The following is a 21137-nucleotide window of genomic DNA, read 5'->3' as shown; positions in this document are numbered from 1 at the left end:
CTACTCAATAAATCCCCTGTTCCTTCTGGAATCAAATAAGGACACTTCTTTCCACATAAAACCTTTCACAACTTGGTCCTAATCTACTTCCCTATTCAATAAATCTCCTGTTCCTTCTGGGATCATACCTTTCTTTCCACATAAAATCTTTTACAACTTGGTCCTAATCTACTTATTATCCATCATTTCTCTTCTTATGCTCAATAATCTAGCTGAACTGGTCTCACTATTCTTCATCCTCCCTGTCTTATTCTTCATCCATCCTCTTGTTTCTTTTAAGACTCAGCTCAGGTGTTTTCTATATGAAGTCTTTTCCAGTGCCCTCTCTATAAAAAGGTTTTGTCATTATTTTGTATGTGTTCTGCATAATGTGGTTGTACCCATTTTCTTCCCCAATGGATGGTGATATCTTTAGAGGCAGGGATAATTTCATTTTTGTCTTCATGTCCCAAATTTTTAACCCAGTGACTGGCATAGAGTAGATTCTTGATGAATTCTTGCTGATTTAATTAATTAATGAAAGAGCCTTTATCATCTTCTAGTTCTCTCTAGCTTATTTATATCCTACCTAAAATGTGGCACCTGGAACTGAACATGGTTGCTATCTAACCTTTGTCTCAGGTTATTTCTCTGTAAATTGGTGGGGTTGGGTTATATGGCTTTTAACTCCCTTTTCAACTCTAGCTTTCTCTGAATTTTTGATTTTAAGGTCTCTTTCAACTTAGACATTTTAGGTTCTCAGGTCATTCCAAGGTTACTTTCTGTATTTTAAGCCTCCTCTCACAGTATGTTCAAAGTCCTTTCTGACATTTTATGTTCCAAGGTCCTTCCCAGCTCTGATAATCTATTTTCTTTTCTTTCTTTTCCTTTTTTTTTTTTTTTGGTAAGTATTTTTTATTATAGTTTTTTATTTACAAAACATATGCATGGGTAATTTTTCAACATTGACCCTTGCAAAACCTTCTGTTCCAAATTTTCCCCTCCTTCTCCCCCACCCCCTCCCCTAGATGGCAGGTAGTCCAATACATGTTAAAAATGTTAAAGTATATGTTAAATACACTATATGTATACATATTTATATAATTCTGATAATCTATTTTCTAATATTTCCCCTAGCTCTCATTTTATACATTCTAAGGTCCTGCCTATCTCTTACATTCTACATTTTAAAGACCCTTCTTACGCTAACATTTTGACCTTAAGGTCTTTCCCAGTTTTGACATGATATGCTGTAATATTTTTACTAACTCTGATTTTCTGTGTTCCAAGCTTCCTTCCATTTCTTTTCTAAGATTCTTCCCATTTCTCACAATCTATTTAAGGATCTCTCCAGCTTTGACATCCTATGTTTTAAGTTCTCTCCAAGTTCTGATATTTTTTGTTCTAATGCCCCTCCAAGTTCAGACATTCTCTGTCTTAATGTCCTTCCCACTTCTGATATTATCCAGTCTAATATCCTTCCTAGTTCTGGCACTTTATATTCTAAGGTGGGACTCAGGCCTAACATTCTATGTTTCCCTTCCTACTCTAATAATCTGTTTTCTAAGACTTTTTCTTGCTCAAACATTTCATACTCTAAGGTCTCTTCCATGTATGACATGATATGTTATGTGATTTAATATCTTATATTTTGAAATACTTTCCAGATTTAACATTCTAAGTTCTAAGGTCCCTTTGAAGTCTAAAATTTCACTCTGTGCCCAAGCTGGAATTTTGATTTTCAGGCCTGTGTTATTTGTTCTACTATCATTTTTTCTATCCAAGGAACAACAATCTAGATAGTTGGAGAAATCTTTCCATGAGCCTAAGAAAAAAGATAAACAGAATCTATTTATTTACAATAAGGGATTAACACTGAGAATAAGCTATGATCTTCATGCCCAGAGGTGTGAGAGAAATCAAGCAGTGTATTTACTGAAAATCAGTCTATCAGGTTATTGAAAATCAGAGGACAGATCTCCAATGGCCTAAGTGGGTCAAAAGGGTATTCAAGAAGATTGGATTCCTTGGAAAGGACAGGAAAAAAAATCTGCTTACCTTTCCATTGTGAAGTTGACCGTACAAAAGATGACGATGATCAAAAGGCCAATGATGATTGATGCAATGGCGACCCACTTGGCATTTCGGCCCAATCTCTTTGACCCTTCTATGTCACCTTGATTAAAGCTGTTTAGAGACTGCAAGACAGAAAGCGAGAGCTGGTGATAATAGGGTACTGATGTGGTTGTAGGCCCAGTGATCTCCAGGTTTGGGACTGTTGGCAGTCAAGTTTTCAAGAATTAGACAATGGCTTTGCCGTCTTGAATGCCAAGGTATCATTTTCAGTCATGGCCTGAGCTCCACTTCTCTGAGCCCCAGTTCTCTCATCTGTAAAATGGGGATAATAAAATCTGTCTCACATGGGTATTGTGAGGCTCAATAAGGCAACATGTATAAAGTTTATACTCTATAAACTTTAAAATTCTATTAAACATTAATTATTATTGATGTTGTTATAAATATCATCTCATTATTTTCATCTTTTTTGATGGGACTCAAATGGAAATGGTTCCAAGAAAAGTCATTCTCCACTTTTTTTGTATTTAATATTCTGTAGTCTTTTGAACAAATGGGTCAAATGACTGCTTTTTATAAGTGAATATAAGATTTGGAATGAAAACTTATTGAAAGTTTCTTCCATTAGTGGATGGGATGATAAGGATGACACATATCTTGTTCTTTTCCAACATAGTATTGATTTCTCGCATTAAAAATATCGCTCTGAAATTTTATGGATCAGTGTTTTGCCTGGGATATCAAGGGCAATGATCCTTTACCATGGTGTGCTAGCTTCAGTTGAGTTCATTTGCTGAATTCTTAAGGATATTTTAGAATTTGTATTTGTAGGATGGAGATTTGGTATATGTTACTTCATAAAATATAGTAAACTTTTGATATAGGATTCCAGCCACCTGATTGGATCTCTCTGATAGCTGGTGGTAAATATTAAATGTTTACAGTCTATAGTCTACATAATACAGCCTTCAACACATAATTAACTCATTGCCTTTATAAATAAATGCATAGATAAGGCCTTAAGGATAGATATAGGATTTCAGATATCAATGATAATTCTGAATTATATAATAAACTTTTTTATTTTGGAAATAAAGTTTCATTTCTCAGTCATTTATTTGTCTGATTCTTCTTTATTGAATTGAATGTTAGATGAATGAATTAATGTGGATGTCACCTACATAGAGACTTTTGATTCCTTCTTAGTCATTTCATAGTGTCCAGAGATGGCCTTTTTTGGTGACATTTGATAAATTCACTGGCATGTACCTGTTATCAGTCTTTGCTATTGCCTTATGACGAGGGGTCTATTGGTTTCAAAGGTAGTTGAACATGGAATAAAATTTTCAACTATTGCATATCTAGCCCAGCTAACTATATTCTTACTCCTTTTTTCCCCTAGGGAATGTTAATCTTTTCTTCACTATCTTGAAATGATGAACCTTGTATTTCATTGACTCTCAAGACTTTACACCCTGCCAGTGTTCCCTTACTTGGGCACCATTCCTTCTCTCTTTTTGGTTTTCTTTTGTGTGTGACCTCCCCCTGATTAGAATGTAAGCTCCTTGAAGGTAAAGGCTATCTTTTTGCTTATATTTGTATACCCAGCACTTAGCACAGTACCTGGCACACAGTAAGTATTTAATAAATGCCTTGTTTTTACATGTGTGTGTGGGTGTCAGGTTCTCTTGATTCCAAGGCTGATGCTCTACCCACTGTATCCCTTAGTGTTTGAACATCCATAAGACTTAGATTTTTCCTTGACAGTTTTAGGTTTGATGTATCTGAGTTAGAGGAGACAAGCTATTACCTTTATCTGCTGATTCAATTTGACCTCTGAATTTAAGTCCAAAACCTTTGGTCTCTCTTCTCCAGTAGTGCACACTAAACATTTTATACTTATTGAGTCCAAATGACATTTTGGTATCATTGGAGAAAGGTTCCATGAGATAAAGTATCTATTTATTGCATAGCATGATTATGTTCTCTGTCTACATATAGAGATTGATATGATTAATTCATTTTTGGTATGACTTTCCCTCTGAATTGAAAGAAGTTTTCATTCAGTTTATGTTGTTTAGTCATTTTTCAGTCATGTGTAATTCTTCATAACCCTATTTGGTGTTTTCTTTGCAAAGATATTGAACTTTGCCATTTCCTTTTGCCATTTCCTTCTTTGGCTCATGTTACATGAGGAAATGGAAGCAAACAGGGTGAAGAGGCCAAATCTGAATTCACTGAGATGAGTCTCCCTTATTCCAGGCCCAGGAATCTATGCACCATGGGTCCACCTAGCTGCCCCATCTCAGGGTTAAGTGATTTGCTAGTAAATGTCTGGGGCCATATTTGAACCCTGTCACTTTATACAGTGTGCCAGTTACGTGCCCATCTGGTTCTATATAGAAGTGAAATGTATACAAGGTTAAGTAGAAACACAGTGGTGGGCTTAAACTTTCTTTTTGGAAGATGTCATAGTTCAGAATGTGGTCCAGAGAATCCTGGAGGTCTTAAACCCTTTCAGAGGATTTATAAATTCAATTTTTTTCTTAATATGGTAAATATCTATTAATATAATCTATATGCAAAAATTCTGTGCACAGATCAATAATTTTTAATAGTATAAAGAGACTAAGGACAAAAGTTTGAGAACTACTGCCATACTTTACATCAATTGGTCTTGACATTATTGTATCATTGGAGTGTTTTAAATAAAGCTAAGTTTTGTATTGTGGAAACACAAAATCAGTCTCTTGCATTATCACTAACTTTAGTTATGTTTTATGTCTTTGCAATATGTGTATAAGCCAGTGTGAGGAACAGGGTCTTAAGGGTTAAAATTGTCAATAAAGGCAGTTTAAATGTTACAGTACTTTCTGGTGGTTCATTCTATTGAATTGATAACGAGTGCTGAAATCACTCCTTGGGACTTTTGGTCACTCCCTTTTTGCTCATCAGCCAATATGTAAGTTTATACATTTTTTGGAGTAAAACAAGTTGTGAATACATTATATATAAAGTACACTAATATGTAATTGGCCTATATTTGGAGGAATTATTGGTGTTTTCATCTCTTAATAATAAATCTATGATGTCTTCAGTTAAGAGAGACAGAACCTGACTTGCAATAGAAGAAGCTGACAAATTGCCTTGTTAATAATTTGTATGTCATAGTGAATCATTTGAGCCAATAATTGTGGATCTTATCTGGACTTGTCCCTTTCAAGTTGTTCAGAAACTAGACTTTTAGTCTCTTCCTTTAATGGAACAGAGCTCTTGTTCATTATATAAATGGGTCACAAGCTTTTCCTCTCCCTCCCTATCTTTGCTTCTCTGTCTCCCCGTCTCTCTGTCTTTCTCTCCCTCTTTCCCTCCCTCTCCTCCTTCTCCTCTTCTTCTTCTTCTTCTTCTTCTTCTTCTTCTTCTTCTTCTTCTTCTTCTTCTTCTTCTTCTTCTTCTTCTTCTTCTTCTTCTTCTTCTTCTTCTTCCTTCTTCTTCTTCTTCTTCTTCTTCTTCTTCTTCTTCTTCTTCTTCTTCTTCTTCTTCTTCTTCTCTTCTTCTTCTTCTTCTTCTTCTTCTTCTTCTTCTTCTCTCTCTCTCTCTCTCTCTCTTTTGTCTCTGATTGTCTCTCTCCTCTCCATTTTCTCTTTCTCAAATTGTCTCTATCTTTCCTCCCCCTCCTCTCTTGTTCATTTGGTTGCCAGGCCTTTACAATATGGTTTTAGATTGACATTGAGTTGTTTATGTAGCCCAAAGTACACTGCTTAGACTCCTTGGCAGATACCTGATGCAGTATCTAGAGTGCTGGGGCTGGGTTCAGGAAGACTTCAGTTTGAATCTGGTCTCAGACACTTCCTGCCTGTATGATCCTGGGGCCTGTAGGATTCATTTTTCTCAACTGTTAAATGTGGATACTAACAGCATCTATCTTACAGGGTTGTTATGAGGATCAAATGAGATATTTGTAAAGCACTTTGCACATAGTAGGTGCTATTTATTGCTATTCCCTTCTATATATTCTTAGCTTAGTCCATAATAATCCATGATTGGGGAGAGAAAGAGAAAACTAGAGGAATGCCAGTCAGAGTAATATACAGGGGGCTTAGAGCTAAGAAGGCCTGCTAGGGACCCTCAAATATTAGCCAACCCGGCTCTGGGGATATCGTTGATTGTGATCAGCTCTTTAAACAACTACCCATTGAATCTTAAACTAATAATATCAATAATAGCTAATAGTTATATAGTAACTGATATGTGTCAGACACTCTGCTAAATGCTCTATAAGTTTTCTTGCATTTGATCCTCACACAGTTAGATGATATCATCATCCTTATTTTACAGTTGAGGAAACTGAGGCACAGAGCAGTTAAGCTACATTCCTCTATTTTTGTCTCTCCCTCCTCCAGTGTGGATTATTATGGACTGAGACTATTATTTATGATGATGATATTCATTGCCCTACTTTAGGTATCAGGGAGACCCATGATTTCTGATCTCTAAATCTCAACTCTTCAATTAAACTCCCTTCTGCCTTTCTCTATGGTACATTAAGCAGGATTATGTGAATAAAAAAAAAAATTCTAAGCTAAGGAGATACCAATAAAATACATCTTTCTACTTCCTTTAACTGATGCATCTCTGCAAACTTAGAATTCATTTACAGGTACAGAATTAAACATGGGAATGATTGTCAGATTCCAGATGTGAATTGGAATTATCCCAAACTTCAGAAATTTCCAAATAGTTTGCTTTCAGTCTTTGAAATCCCTGCCCCTAATGTGTCCTTAACATTCTCTGCTTTGAACCTAGTAGGCACTATTAAATGATTGTTGTTGAATATTTGTTGAAATAAATAAATTATAAAGGATTGTAGAATTGAATTTAACTCAAGATTCAAGGAAGGTTAAAAGGCAAAGTTTTTCTTTTTTTGATATATCACCACTACTAGACTGTAACCCCCATTTTTTTGCCTTAAATATTAAAAATGGTATATTTTGTTTTAACATCATCTTCATTTCCAAATATATCCCTTCTCCTTTATCAACCCACAGAGCTAGCCCTTAAAACAAGAAATAAAAAGAAAGGATGAAAAAAACAGATAAGCAAAACTAACCAACTCATAATCAAGTCTGAGAGTAAATGATTCTACTGCAAAGAATGGTACATGTTCTCAACTCTTTTTTGGGCACCAAGTTTGTTCATTATATTTACTCTCTATTAATTTTCATTTGTTTTATTTTCATTTACATGGTTGTTATTGTTGTGTACATTGTTTCCCTGAATTTGTTGCTTCACTTAACATCAGTTGCCATTCTTTTCTGAATCCAGCCTATTCTTTATGTCTTATGGCACAGCAATAGCCCATTAAATTAAAGTAACAAGATTTATAAAGAAGAATACGAAGAAGGTTTATATAAAGAGCTGTTAATCTCTATTATATAGCTTTGAGAATGTAAAAAATAAATATATTTCTATATCTAAAAATATATAGTAGCAAAACTTATTTGCATCCCACTGCTTGGCACATAGTATGAACTAGCTGACTGACTTTTTGTTTCCTTCTGTTCATTAAAAATATATTTTATTGATGCATTTTTGGGGCTCACTAACTCAGATGCAATTAAATATGCATTTATTCAGTACCTATTGTGTACCAAGCATTTTATTTTATTAATACTTTTTGTTTTACATCACACTCATTTTCCTATAGCTATCCATTCCTTCTGTCAAACTTCTCCCTGTAACTAAGCAAATTTAGTCTACACAGAAATGGAAGCAACAGAAGTGAGGTGACTTTTGCCCATGGTTACATAGTTAGTCAGTTTGCGAAGCTAAATTTGAATTGATTCCTCTATCCACTGTGGCACTGAGCTTCCCTAAGAGACTTGCTTCCTCTAGTGACTCATCTGAGAAAGGATGGAACTGGGACTCAAATCCAGGCCTTTTCAGCTCATTCTTTCTCCTGCCTCACAGGGGCTTCTCTAGTCTTAGGGTATGAGGAAAGTTCTTTGTATATTCTAAAGTGATACAAGGATGTGGATCAAACCATGATTCAAGAGAACAGATAATGAGACATCTTTCCTTTGAATGGTGGGAATATGGGTGCAGAGCTCAAGACATAGTAAGTACTTAAATGATTTTTTGTTGATTCCTTCATTGATTCATTTGTTTCTCCTTAATAAAATAATGGCTTCAAAATTCTGCTTTTTGCCTCATGGACAATAATTGCTAATCTTTGGTTGTAATCCATAGTTGTTAATTGAGATAGCAAAAAACCAAAACAAAACATTGTGTGAACCACCTACTTCATATCCAGAATCCAGAATTGAAGAGTTGGCAGGGATCTCAATGGTCACTAATGCATTCTTAAAAGGAATCCTCACTATCTTACACAGGATTTGGGACTAAAGCTCAGAACGTTGAGATAACCCAATCAAAATGACAAGCCAACAAACACTTATTAAATACTCATTGTCTTCCAGGAATTGTGCTAAGAGCTGGAAGAATATATAGAAAAATCAGACATTACTTGCCTTCAAAGAAAATATATTCTACCCAACTCAAAAGTTCTTGGATTCAGAATAAGAATCTGATCTCAGCATATTGTACTTGGATAAGCCCTCTCAGTCAAAGATAAAAGATTTAGAGCCAGGAAAGAATTGAGAGGCTCTCTAGTCTGATCCCCTTCATTTTTTCAGATGAGAAAATTGATGCATTTGAGAAGATGAATGACTTTTATAAAGTCACCCAGCCTTCCTGACTCCATATTCAGTACTGTATACTATGTCATCATCCCATGGGAATTTTAAAAATGATAGCATTTATATAGTGCTTTAATGCTTGCAAAACCCTTTACATATACTACTCCATTCAATCCTCACAACAATCCAGTGAGGTAGGTGTTATTATTTCCCCCATTTTACAGATGAATTAACTGAGACTTTGAGAAGTCAATGACTTGCCCAACATCATTGTTAGTATTTGAATGTTAGTCTTCCTGACTCTGAGTCCAACATTTTGCTCATTCAAAACATCAAATACAAAGCCTCTCCCTACTTTTCTCTCTGTCTCTGTTTCTTTCTGTCTCTCTTTGCCATCTCTGTTTCTGTTTTTATTTTTCTTTCTCTCTCTGTCTCTGCCTCTCTTTATCTCTGTCCTAATGTTTGGAGTGAATGCAAAACATGACTCATGAAATACTACAACCTAAGCATCAGTATTATTAATATGCTCAGTGGACTAGAAGTCGGAGGGAGTCAGATAACCTGTGCTCACAGCCCAGCTCTGTTTACATACTTCCCATGTAATGCTGGACAAGTGCCCTAACTTTTCTTTTCTTTTTATCTATAAAATCAGGGGATTAGGCTTGAATGCCTGGGAGATTTCCCCTCCATTTCTAATTCTCTGATTCTATGATCCCAAGATCAGTGAGGCTATGCCTCTGTGTTTCCTAGGACAGGGAAAGGAAGCCTAATATCACAGTGCACTGCGAGCAATGATTATTTCTCTCTTGTATTTAATAATTAATTATTGAATTTCTACTTCCTCATCCCAAAATTAACCAATGTAGCAAATCTTGGGAAAAGACTTAACCACATTAAGATCTAATCAAAGACAATAAAGAAATTCTAAATTTAGACAAATGGGTGGATTCCTGCTCACTGGGTCTACCCAGCTAGATCTGAGACTATGTGTATTCTCCCTTTTGTCTCAGTCCATGTCAGATAATATGGAAATTGTCTCTTTGACCAAGTTTTGGTGCTCACTGTCACACAACTCAAGACTTTCGTTGGAATAAACTTACCTCTCAATATAATATTGATTCTGTCATTAATTGTTAACCAATCAGAATTGATTACCATCCTCAGGAGCACCCAGTTTTCCAAGGGCCCTTATAAATCATAAACCTAATACCATGATTGGTCTTTGGCATTTGTCATTGACCAATTTTATTGCTAATATGCTAGCATTATTAATAAAATGATTAATTACCTCGAAACTTTGTCTCTAGAAACTTTTAAATGTCACAGAATTATGCTTATTCTCTAACTTCTCCAGTTCCATAGTTATTGACTTTCTCATGCCTTAAGAAATCTTATTGTGTAAATAGTGCTGGTTTTGGAAGACCTGGATTTGGATAATTATTATAGATTAATATATTGTATAATATAACAATAATCATTACTGATAATTTGATGATTATTGGTGGAATGACTTTGGACATTTAACATTTCTGTAAATTTGGAAATTTAACATTTCTGTTACTGTCTTTGGATATTGACATGGCATCAGAGATTTAGAACTGGAAGGGACCTTAGTAATCTTCATTTTTACCCATTCACTTTAGAGATGCAGAAATTGAGACCCAGAGAGGTTGTGACCCACCCAAAGTCACCAGATGATAAATGGAAAAGGCAGAATTCATACTCAAGTCCTGTGAAAGAGACCTGAGACCTTTTCACTCTACCACACTGCCTCTTCCCTGCCTCCTGGTTATATTGCGAAATATAGCAGAGAGATTAGTAGTGATAATTCACATTTGCCCAAGATTACTTCCAATCCCATGGGATTGCTGTAGTTTTGATATTCATACTTCAACTCCTCCTCAATACTTTTTTATTTGATTCTCTCCTCTGATTGAAGGGCCAGAGAACAGGACAAAAAACTTCTTAAAGTTTCCTTTAATAGAGGGTTTGAAATTTTCCAGCCATCTCTTCATTTCCCACGTTTTTCTTCTTGGTTCCTGCTCCATGGATATTATATCTCAGTGCTGACAATCCCCTTCACTCTCCCTTTTCAGCTTCCTTTTGTTATATTGTCTCCTCTGTTAGATTGTAAGCACTTTTAGGGACTGTCTTTCTTTTTTCATGTCCTCAGCACTTAGCACACCGTACGTAGCATATAATAGTCATTTAATGAATGTTTGTTGACTATTGAATATTGATAATGACAGGAGAAATTGAGGACTGCCCCCAACACGTTGCATGAATCCCTGTATTGAAGTTAGGAGAGGATGAAGATGAGAAACTCACAGGTTGGGGGATATGGTTGGGTCAAATCAAGGATATCGTGGATTCACTTGATTTTTGAAGAGTATTTCATTGGTAAGATGGGGAAGGGTTATTTATAGCCACCAGGGGTCTCCCTCCACTGCCTTTGGATCCTCTGGAATGATATTGCAGGAATTTCAGCCATAGACTCATCCAGAGAACATTAGCATTGAGAAGATGAACAATAAGCAACCTGGGATCACCTGTAGAGTTCTGTATACACTTAGGGCTTAACAAGGGAGACAAAGAGGCTGAGGGGGAGAGGTCTGTTCTTGGAGGAAGGACATAGGTTCAAGCGTTCCCTTTAACACAGACTAACTGTGTGACTTTGGACAATTAACTTCTTCATGTCCCAGGCAAGTCTTGAAGGCCATAAATCGTTGGCAAGTTGCTGTTCCCCATCATTGGAGGGAGTCTGCAATGCTGATGAGATCATTGGCCCAGCACAAAAGCCTAAACATGTGCATGTGTACACACACACACACACACACACACACACACACACTAATGCACAATGACTGTTTGTTGAAATGAAAGTAGTGAATAATTTTCTATGCAATTCAGATTTATTATTCATGGATTCAAAAATTACATACTCATCTCTTAGTCTCTCAGTAATGGGGCTCTTGGGTAGAGATCTCTTGCTGGGGAGAACTGTGAGATGCAAGCATGGGCTATAGAAGGGGCTTACAAAAGTGCTTCTTCTGAAGACTGAGCAGGGTCTCTCCTGGATTCATTTATTCATTCATTCCAACATTCGTCCCATACCTACTCTGTACAAGACACTGGGTTAGGCCCAATGTGCATTGGGATATGCACATAATACAGAGCAAAATTAATCCCCAAAACCAATCCCTGCCCTCAAGAAGCTTATGTTCTTTTATGGGAAGGGACCCGTTTAAATTAATAAATTCATTAAATAGTAAATCAAACTAGGAGCTGGGGGCATTAGGAAAAGGTGTGAACTTAGGCTTAAAGGAAGCCAAGGGTTCTAAGAGGAGGAAGGGTGTATATTACCAATCATGGAGAAAAGCCTGTTCAGAGACATGAAAGTGGGAGATAGAATGCTGAATTCTGAGAACAATAAGTGGATCAGTTTTGCTGGATCACAGATTGCTCAAAGGAGGCTAATGTAAAGTGAGCCTGGAAATGGCATCTGGAACCAGCTTGGGAAAAACTTGAAACAACAAGCAGTATTTTATTTTAGGGTAATAGAAAGCAATATAAGATTCTTGAGAGGGGTCTGACCTAGAAGGAAGATCAGTTTAGATGTCAGTATGTTCCAGCCCAGAGGCAGAGGAGGGCTGAGGTGATGGATGAATCCTGCTTCTGCCTCTGTGTGAATTTGGCTAATTCTCTTCTCTCGAGGCTTCAGCTTCCTTATGTACAAAACGAAGGAGATGAACTGGATGATCTCATGTTCTTCCAGCTCCAGATTTATGACATTATGTTTTAACTTGACCGACCTGAGTTTTCATAACTCCATGACTTATGGAGGTTTAAGGCCCTTCTAATACCATGGTTTTGTGGTTCCCTGGGACAACTGGCTGCTTGGTCATGGAATCTTATTCTGGCCCCTTATTTTAAGAAGTAGAGCACCTTGTGGCTATTTGCAATGAGCCATTGCTGAGGGCCTCCAGCTGCAAGTTGCTGTCTGCTCCACGTGAAAATTAAGCTGTAAGGAAAGGCTGCTTTTCCAAGTTGTCTCTGTCAACCAAATTCCCTCTGGAAGAGAGGTGAAATCCTGGCTGCCCTGGAAGTCTCTCTCTGAAGCACTTCAGAGTCCTCAGGTGAGCTGCCTCCATTCTGCTTTGGGGCACTGTGCCTTTCACCAGAATGTATTATTCATTATAAAACTGGAGAAAATGGACAGTTCTGCTCGGTCAGCAGCCTCCAAGCAGACAAAGGTCACACTCCACAGAGGGGGTGGAATTGCTCTCTCTCCCACAGTAAATACAGATGACATATTCCTTGCTCTTGCTCCTAGTTATTTCGGGTTTATTTATACTCCCCTACCCCCTTCCAGGGATACATGATATCCAAATACCTGCAGAAGGAAAATAAGTTAGGAGCTAGACGTAAGTGCTATGACTTTAAAAAATGATTTGAAAGGAGGCTATGGAAGAGTACAGGGGAACCGTACCCCAAGGATTCCTGGACCAATGAAGCTAATTCTAGTCAATTCTTGTCTCTCCGTGTTAAAAGAGAGTAGCTGTAACAACAGCAAAAAAAGTTTAACAGTGATTTAGTGTTTTAAAGTCTGCCAAGTACTTTGCATGAGTCACTCATTTGATTTTTACCACAGTCATGCAATATTATCCCCATTTTTGAGATGAGAAAAAATAATAGATGCTATTATTATTCCCATTTTATAGTTGAGGAAACTGAGGCAGATATGACTTGTCCAGAGTCATACAAGTAGTAGGTGCCAGAGGCCAGATTTGAATGTAAGAAATCTCTAGCCATCGGGCCACCTAGCAATCCAATAATATTAAAGGAGAACAATTATTTAGTGTTTGTCAATGGGTGAAGTTTATTACATATCATCTCATTTGATCATCATGTGAGGTGAGTGATGTCATAATTTCCATTTTATAGTTGAGCAAACCGAAAGAGACCGCGCTTAATTGACTTGTCCAGCGTTCTACAGCTAGTAAGTGTCTCAAGTCATATTTGAACTCAGATCCAAGTTACTTAATGAATTTTATTCACTAAGAATATTATAACCACTCTCAAGTAGTAAAAAAAAAAAAATCATTGGCTGTTTGTCCTTAGCATTTGAACTAAGTCTGTGTGACTTCGGGCAGGTCATTTACTTTCTGAGGGCTGCAGCTTAGTTATTTGAAAAATGAGGAAATTGGAGATTCTTTTAAGATCCATTTCAGCTCTAAATCTATAATTCAGTGAACAAGAGCACAGTATAAATTTGCAACATTTCAAAGTGAACAGTGAGGCCATGTGGAAAATGACAGAAAGAAATGGAATCATAGAGTTAGAGCAGAAAGGGACCTGGAAAACTATTGGTTGCAACTTTTTCATTTCATAGATGAGGACTAGAAAGATTCAGTGATTTGTCTATGTGGCTGGTAGGATTATTATCCTTGGTGTTCAAAGAGGACCAAAATGACACCAGTATGTTAAGATCCTTGATGTCATTTTAGTCCTCTTTGAACACAAAGGATAATAAACTAGGAAGGCTCTACTACATGGATCCACATGAACATTTGGAGAGCGATAGCTTTAAATTTGCATAGCTCACATTTCTTTTGAACTATTTCAATTCTGCTTTTCTCATAGAGCACAGTGCCTACTCTGATGTGGACGCATCATTTTGGGGTATCTTGCGCCAGTGTTTCTCGTGTCATGATTCTAAATTTCTTCAGGGAGACCTTAAGAGTATCCTTGTATCACTTATTCTGGCCACAGTGTTAGTGCTTGCTGTGTGTGAGTTCTCTGTAAAATAGACTTTTAGGCAAATATTCATCTGGCGTTAAAACAATATGCCCAAGGCTCTCTGCAGTAGAATTTCAATTCTTGGCAGTTTAGCTTGAGAAAGGACCTCAGTGTCTGGTACCTTATCCTGCCAGGTGATCTTCAGAATCTTCCTGAGACAATTTAGATGGAAGCAATTCCATTTCTCGGCAGGGCACTGGTACATTGCCCGGGTTTCAAAAGCATACAACAATGAGGTCAGTACGAGGGTTCTGCAGACCTTTAGTTTGGCGGGCAATCTAACATCTCTTCTCTTCCACACTTTTCTTTGGAGTCTCCCCCATACACTGAGCTATCTCTGGTAATATGTTACGGGGCAATCTATTTCTTTTATCTTTATAGAGATGGACATTGGAGATATTTTTGAACTCCTGGGGTATAATCTTTTTATGCCATATAATCTGGAAAATTTCAATCAACTTTTGTTTGAGCAATGGACACCCCTGTTTTGTAAATCTTGTCTGGAATAAATTCAACACCAGGTGTTTTGACATATGAGAAGAACCAAACGGCATCAACTTTCAGTTGGAAGTTAGAGAAGCCCCTGAAGTATATAGTCCATGGCTGCAACATTGATTGATGATGGTCTGTTAAGTACACATGGGAGTGTAGCCTATCTCTCTCTCTCTCTCTCTCTCTCTCTCTCTCTCTCTCTCTCTCTCTCTCAAGAAGCAAAGCAGTTTATTATACATTCTCCGGAGAATTGGGCATCCAACCCATCGAGCAGACAATCGAAGGGAGGAGCACTGTAGGGGGCAGGGTCAACGTGTAGCCTATTTCTCCAGGATCATATCAATGTGGTTCCATCAGCACTGAAGAATTGAGATACACCATAGCTCTTTGGCCCATAAACAGCAGTCAGTGAATCATAAAAGTGGTTTGAATTGTTACTATTAGTGTAAAACAAAATTTCATCTAATATTTTTACTAAGTTAAGAATCTTGCATCTCAAAGCTTCACTTTTGCTTTGCTTTTGATGGAATTGGATGCTGCCTCCTTAGAGACAAATGAACTATTCTGCTTAGGGCAAACCCTGAGAAATTCTTGTTTTTCCTTTAGAAGCTTCTGAATTTCCCCATCATTTTCATTAAAGCTTCTCCTTCAGGTTAGCAACAAACTGATTCCTCTCAGAGAAGTGCTATAATCTATTGCCATTGAGTCTTCTGGCAATTATCTTTATTTTTAGGGTCATTACTTTTGTTGAATCTTAGAGAAGATAAGGCTATGATCAGTCCTGCATTCTGCACGACATATCACCTTTATTATACTCACATCCTGTTTGTCTCTTCTTTTGGCAATCACATATTTTGTTAAATATCAGTATTTGCATCCAAGAAATTTTATTGCTATTGGAATAATGTTGGTGATGAGTAGGTCGTGAGATGTCTAAGTTTTCAGTAGTAATTGGCCATTGTTGTCATTGTTTCCAACTCCTTTCCACTTAAGGATTCTCTGCTACATCTGATATCTGTACCTGCTCTTGTGTGTTAAAGACATCCAGAATTGTAAGCTTGTCTTTGTTCGACACATTGATGATGAGCATCTCCAGGTCTTCATAAATGTTTTCCTTTGGCCTCATAAAAGTTTATCACGGTGGGAGTATACGCGCTGATGTGGTGTGGTGCTTTCTTTCGGATGGCAATCGCTTTGTCACAAATTCTGATGTTCTCTCCTTTTGGGAGGCATAAAGTTTGTTGACAAGATTAGTTTTGATCGCAAACCCAACAGCAACTTCGCGGGTGTTCCACTTCACTGCAGTCACTCCAGGAAAATGTGTAGCCAGTTCTGATTTCAATAAACTGGCCTTATTTGCCAGCTTTGTTTCACTCAGGGAGGCTATTTGTATGTGATGACTGCTAAGTTGTCTTGTAACAAAAGCTGTTCATCTTTTGGGTCTACTGGATTTTGTGTTGTTTATAAGTGTGCATATGTAGTGATGTACCGATGGAGTATGAGATCATCTTTGCAAAAGTTTGTACATTTTCTTGTGTGTTTTGACTGCGAGGTAGGATTCCCACCTGCTGTAGCAAGCCTGCCAACATTAGGTAGGGGAAGCAGACAATTTTAGGGAAACTTTTCTGATCCTTTCCTCCTACTAGGAGGTGAGCAGGGAGGTCCTTCAAAAAGACTGTTTAGAAACACAGGGGGTTATTGAGTCCCACTGCTCCAGTGAGAATATGTCCCTATGGCCTGGGTTGCCTGTATGCAGGACTGCAACTACAGCTCCCAGTATATCCAAAGCTGCTGCTTTGTCACTTGTCTGTTGCGAAAGGACTTTGAGGAAGTAAAAAATGATAATAATGGTATGTCTGGTGTCTTTTGATTGGAGCATAAGTTGATGGAAAGAGAAGAAAAGTTGCATAAAGTTGTCAGCTTTATTCTCTTTCTTCCAGAGTCATCAATCCAGTGGCAAGATAAAAGTCAAGTTGATTAGTGATGTAGGATATAGTGGATGACCCTGATATCTTTAGTGATAACCAAGCTCTAAGCATGCTACAATGGCTGCGTTAGCCCACTTTAGGGCTTTGGAAGAAATCATTCTCATCCATCCACTACTGGGGAAGTCTTCTCATGCTTGGGGTAGAAACACCTCTAATTCACTGAAGGGTTACTTTAACCTTCGTTAGCCCATCTGCTGAAATGATTTACTGGGTTGTGACCACTGCAATGCTACAGTTCACAGGTGGGAGTTGGGTGAATCAAGTAAACAGAAAGATGGAAAACAGCCCTGAAAAAGGTTTGGCAGCCCTCTCACCATATCTAGTAATCTTCTCTGAACACACCCTCCACTCCCACATAACTAATAAGTGTCTGAAATGGGATTTGAATGGAAGTCTTCCTGACTCCAAGTCAGTGTCCTTGCCACTATATAATTGCTCAATATCATTCAGGGCTCTCTGTCTCTTTTTTTTTTTCCATGGAGGACCTTTCCCCACTTCTGATGACTTGCTGGAGATGGATGGCATCATCTCTCAGATATCTTCAGGGTACCAAGAAATGTCCCCAGTGTAGAGTGCCAGAATTGCAATGAGGAAGTGTTCAGGCAAATCCTGGTTTTCATACTCACTGGTTACTTAAGTATGGCCTAGTCATTTCACTTTCATGATTCTTAGTTTCTCCATCTATTTAGAAGAGGGATAATAATACTTTCACAGAGCTAGTATACCTTGTAAACCTGAGCAGTGATTAAGTGAAGAGAGCTTGGTAGCTTTGATTGGTTTTATAGTCTGTTAGAGGCAGCTGGTGGTGCAGGGAATAGAGAGACCCCTGAACCCAAGTTCAAATTCAGTCTCAGATACTTACTAGCTGTGTGACCCTGGACAACAACAACTGTAAAATGGGGATGGCAATAATAATACCTACCTCGCAGAGTTGGAAGGATCAAATGAGATAATATTATAAAAACACTAGGCACAGAGTATGGCACACAGTATACACTTAATAAATACTTTGTGACTGACCGACAAAATGATTGTTATTTAAGATACATGACATTATATAAAAAGAGAAATCCACACAAAGGAAAAAATTGGTGAATTGATGACATTAATTAATTAATTCATTAAATTTATACATATCCATAGCTCCAGCATCATGGATTTAAATTTGGAAGGAACCTTAGGGATCTTTGAATCTATCGCCTCATTTTATTTTATTGCATTTTACTTTTTGTTATGAACTAAAAATTCATCACCAAATGTGAATATTTCTATGCACAAAGACTAAAAAATAGAGATTATGTGAGACTACTCTACTACATTTAACTTTCTTCCTTTTAATTTACATTCATTTTAACACGATATGACCAACCTTGACTTATTTATGATCTTCTCTGAATCCCCGATAGATTGCCTTTATATATTTTTAAATGTTTTATTGATGCTCTTTTCTTTCATTTTGCCCTTTTTTTCTCTCATTATTCTCACTCTGCTCTCACTCTTATCTCTCTCTCAAAGTAAAATTCTCCCTTGTATGTAGCCAAGTATAATAGTCTTGTCTGAAAAAATATGCATCTTTCTGTACCTACTGTCCACTGGTTCTCTCTCAAGAAAGGGGAAATATATTTCATCATTAGTCATTTGGAATCTTGATTGGTCAATGTTAATAGTTTCTCAAAGCTGTTTTCCTTTATAATGTGGTCAATAAATAAAGCATCTTACTGAATCTACTCAATTCATTCTGCGTCATTTCATCTAAGTCTGCAGTCCCTTTCCTAATTTCTTATAGTGCTGTCATGTTTCTGTTCCTTTATATACCATGATTTGTTCATCCATTCCCCAATAAATAGATATCCCCTTAGTTTTTAATTCTTGGTCATCACAAGATATTTTTGTAAATATGGATCCTTTCCTTTCTTCTCTTTGGGGCATAACCTTGGAACTGGTGTTTCTTGGTCAAAATGCAGATAATTCCATATTGAACTTCTTTTCTGTAGTGTTTGGAACGTGAGGAAACATTTGGAAGATAAAATGAATTTTCTATATTTCTTCTGGATGTACTGTTATCTTATAAGTGTCACTGTGTGAGTATATTGTTTTTTAGGAGAACAATTTCTTTAGGACAAGGAAGACAAATGTTTTCCTTGTTAGAGGGATAAAACTCTCAAACGAAGCTGAATTTGGAAAAGTTGTACAGAATCCTGAAGAAAACAAACCTGATCCTCTCTTTACCATTGTGTGGCCTTGGTCAAGGTACTTCCCAAATCTAGATCTTGATTTCCCTGCCTAAAAAAGGAGGGAGCTCATAGGATCACTATTATCATTTTTGTTATTGTTGTTTGTCCTTCATTCTGAAAGAGGATGATGGGGACAGCTAGATGGCACAATGGATGGAGCACTGGCCCTGAAGTCAGGAGGACCTGAGTTCAAATGTGACCTCAGATACTTAATACTTCCTAGCTGTGTGACTCTGGGCAAGTCATTTAACCCCAATTGCCTCAGAAAAAAAAGGATGTCTTAACTTGCCCATAAATTGGATTTAAGTGAGGTGGAACTATGTGAAGTTATGCATTTTCTAGTGTCATTGAAGTCCAGTAGCAAGATAAAAATCAAGATGACTGGCAATGGCCCATGCTTGGTTGACCTTGTCCTTTCCCCCCAGGTCTCAGCTTGTCTGAAGCAGTGCCCATTCAATAGCCAAAGGTTAGATAAGAATTGAAACAAACTATGGCCTAATTTGCCATCAGTCTGGGAAGGGGAGGAACTCAAGGTTTCTGTCTGGAACAAAAGCTAATTTCTACTTACACTTATTCTAACCCATCAAAACACTGAGGGCAAGAAATATTTATTTTGTTTTCTTTTTTTTATCTCCTCCTGCACCTTACACAATGCTAGGAACAAGATAGGCATTTAATAAATGTCTATTGAATGAATGAATGATCATATGAGCCCATCTTATGTATTTGGGAAACTGAAGCTTCTACATCAATTCCTTATGATAAAGAAATCTTTGGTAAAACAAGATGATTCTTTTTAACATGGCAGAAAAGACCCTTTGATACTTCAAGGACATGTATGTATTGAATATTCCCTCCATAATGCAGATTGCAACCTCTTGACCACTAAGTAAATTCTTTTGAGACTTTCTATGGCTAAAGAATTCATTCCCCTGTGACCAAATGGTAATAAACCTATCAAAATTAACTCCATTGGTTCTTGGTGCTTGTCTATCCATTGATCTGGGTGGAAAGACAACCACTGGCAGAGTTTAGCTCTGGTAAAGAAGATGAGGAGTCATACGATCATAGAAGTTAAGAATTGGAAGGCAGAAGAATCTTTTTTTACAACACAAGTGACAAATAATTAGCCAGTCTTTTCTCAAAAATCTCCTATGAAGGGAAGTCCACTATCTGTCAAGGGAGCCCATTGCAATTCTCATATCTCTAATTATTATAAGATTTTTCCTGTCATCAAGCTTAAATTTGCCCATTTATAATTTCATCCCATGACTCCTTGTTCTTCATTTTGAGACATCTAGTAGGTGGAGTGGATAGAATGCTGGCCTTGGAGTCAAGAAGACTCACTTTCTTGAATTTAAATCTAGCTTCTTATACTTTCTAGTTGTGTGCCTCTGAGCAAGTCACTTGACTCTGTTTGCTTCAATTGTTTCCTCATCTGTCAAATGAGTTGAAGAAGGAAATAGCAGACCATCCCAGTATCTTTGCTAAGAAAACTTTGCCAAGAAATGGAGTTGCAAAGAGTCAAATATGACTGAAAAATGACTGAACAATAAATACTTGATGGTAACTGCCATGTCCTCTAAGGGTCTTCTCTTCTCCAGGCTCCTCACTCTCCATTTCTTCAATTGCTACTCATAGAGCATGAACTTGAAGTCCTTTACAATCCTGGTTGCCCCCTTCTGGATGCTCTTCTTTTTTTAAATCAATATCCTTTCTAAAATGTGCAGGCCAGAAGAGAACACAATACTCCATAGATGATCCGGCCAGGGCACACTCCAAAAGCCTTATCATTTCCTTATTCCTGGAAACTTTGTCTCTTATTGTAACTTAAGAACCATTAACTTTTTTATGGCTGCCTTTCAATTCTG

At 37.3% G+C, this 21137-nt stretch overlaps 1 protein-coding gene across 1 annotated transcript in view; it reads right to left on the bottom strand.

Moving 5' to 3' along the window:
- TMEM233 (transmembrane protein 233) overlaps nt 1–21137 on the bottom strand; it is a 59246-nt gene that overhangs the window by 11468 nt on the left and 26641 nt on the right. The window contains exon 2 of the mRNA XM_051972901.1: nt 2038–2177. Within this exon, the coding sequence (XP_051828861.1) occupies nt 2038–2177 (140 nt within the window). The remainder of the gene's footprint in view (nt 1–2037; nt 2178–21137) is intronic.

The sequence above is a fragment of the Antechinus flavipes genome, chromosome 1 (genome assembly GCF_016432865.1).
Source record: "Antechinus flavipes isolate AdamAnt ecotype Samford, QLD, Australia chromosome 1, AdamAnt_v2, whole genome shotgun sequence".
NCBI lineage: Eukaryota > Metazoa > Chordata > Mammalia > Dasyuromorphia > Dasyuridae > Antechinus > Antechinus flavipes.
The sequence above is the reverse complement of the archived record's forward strand: the minus strand, read 5'-3'. Positions and strand labels throughout refer to the sequence as shown.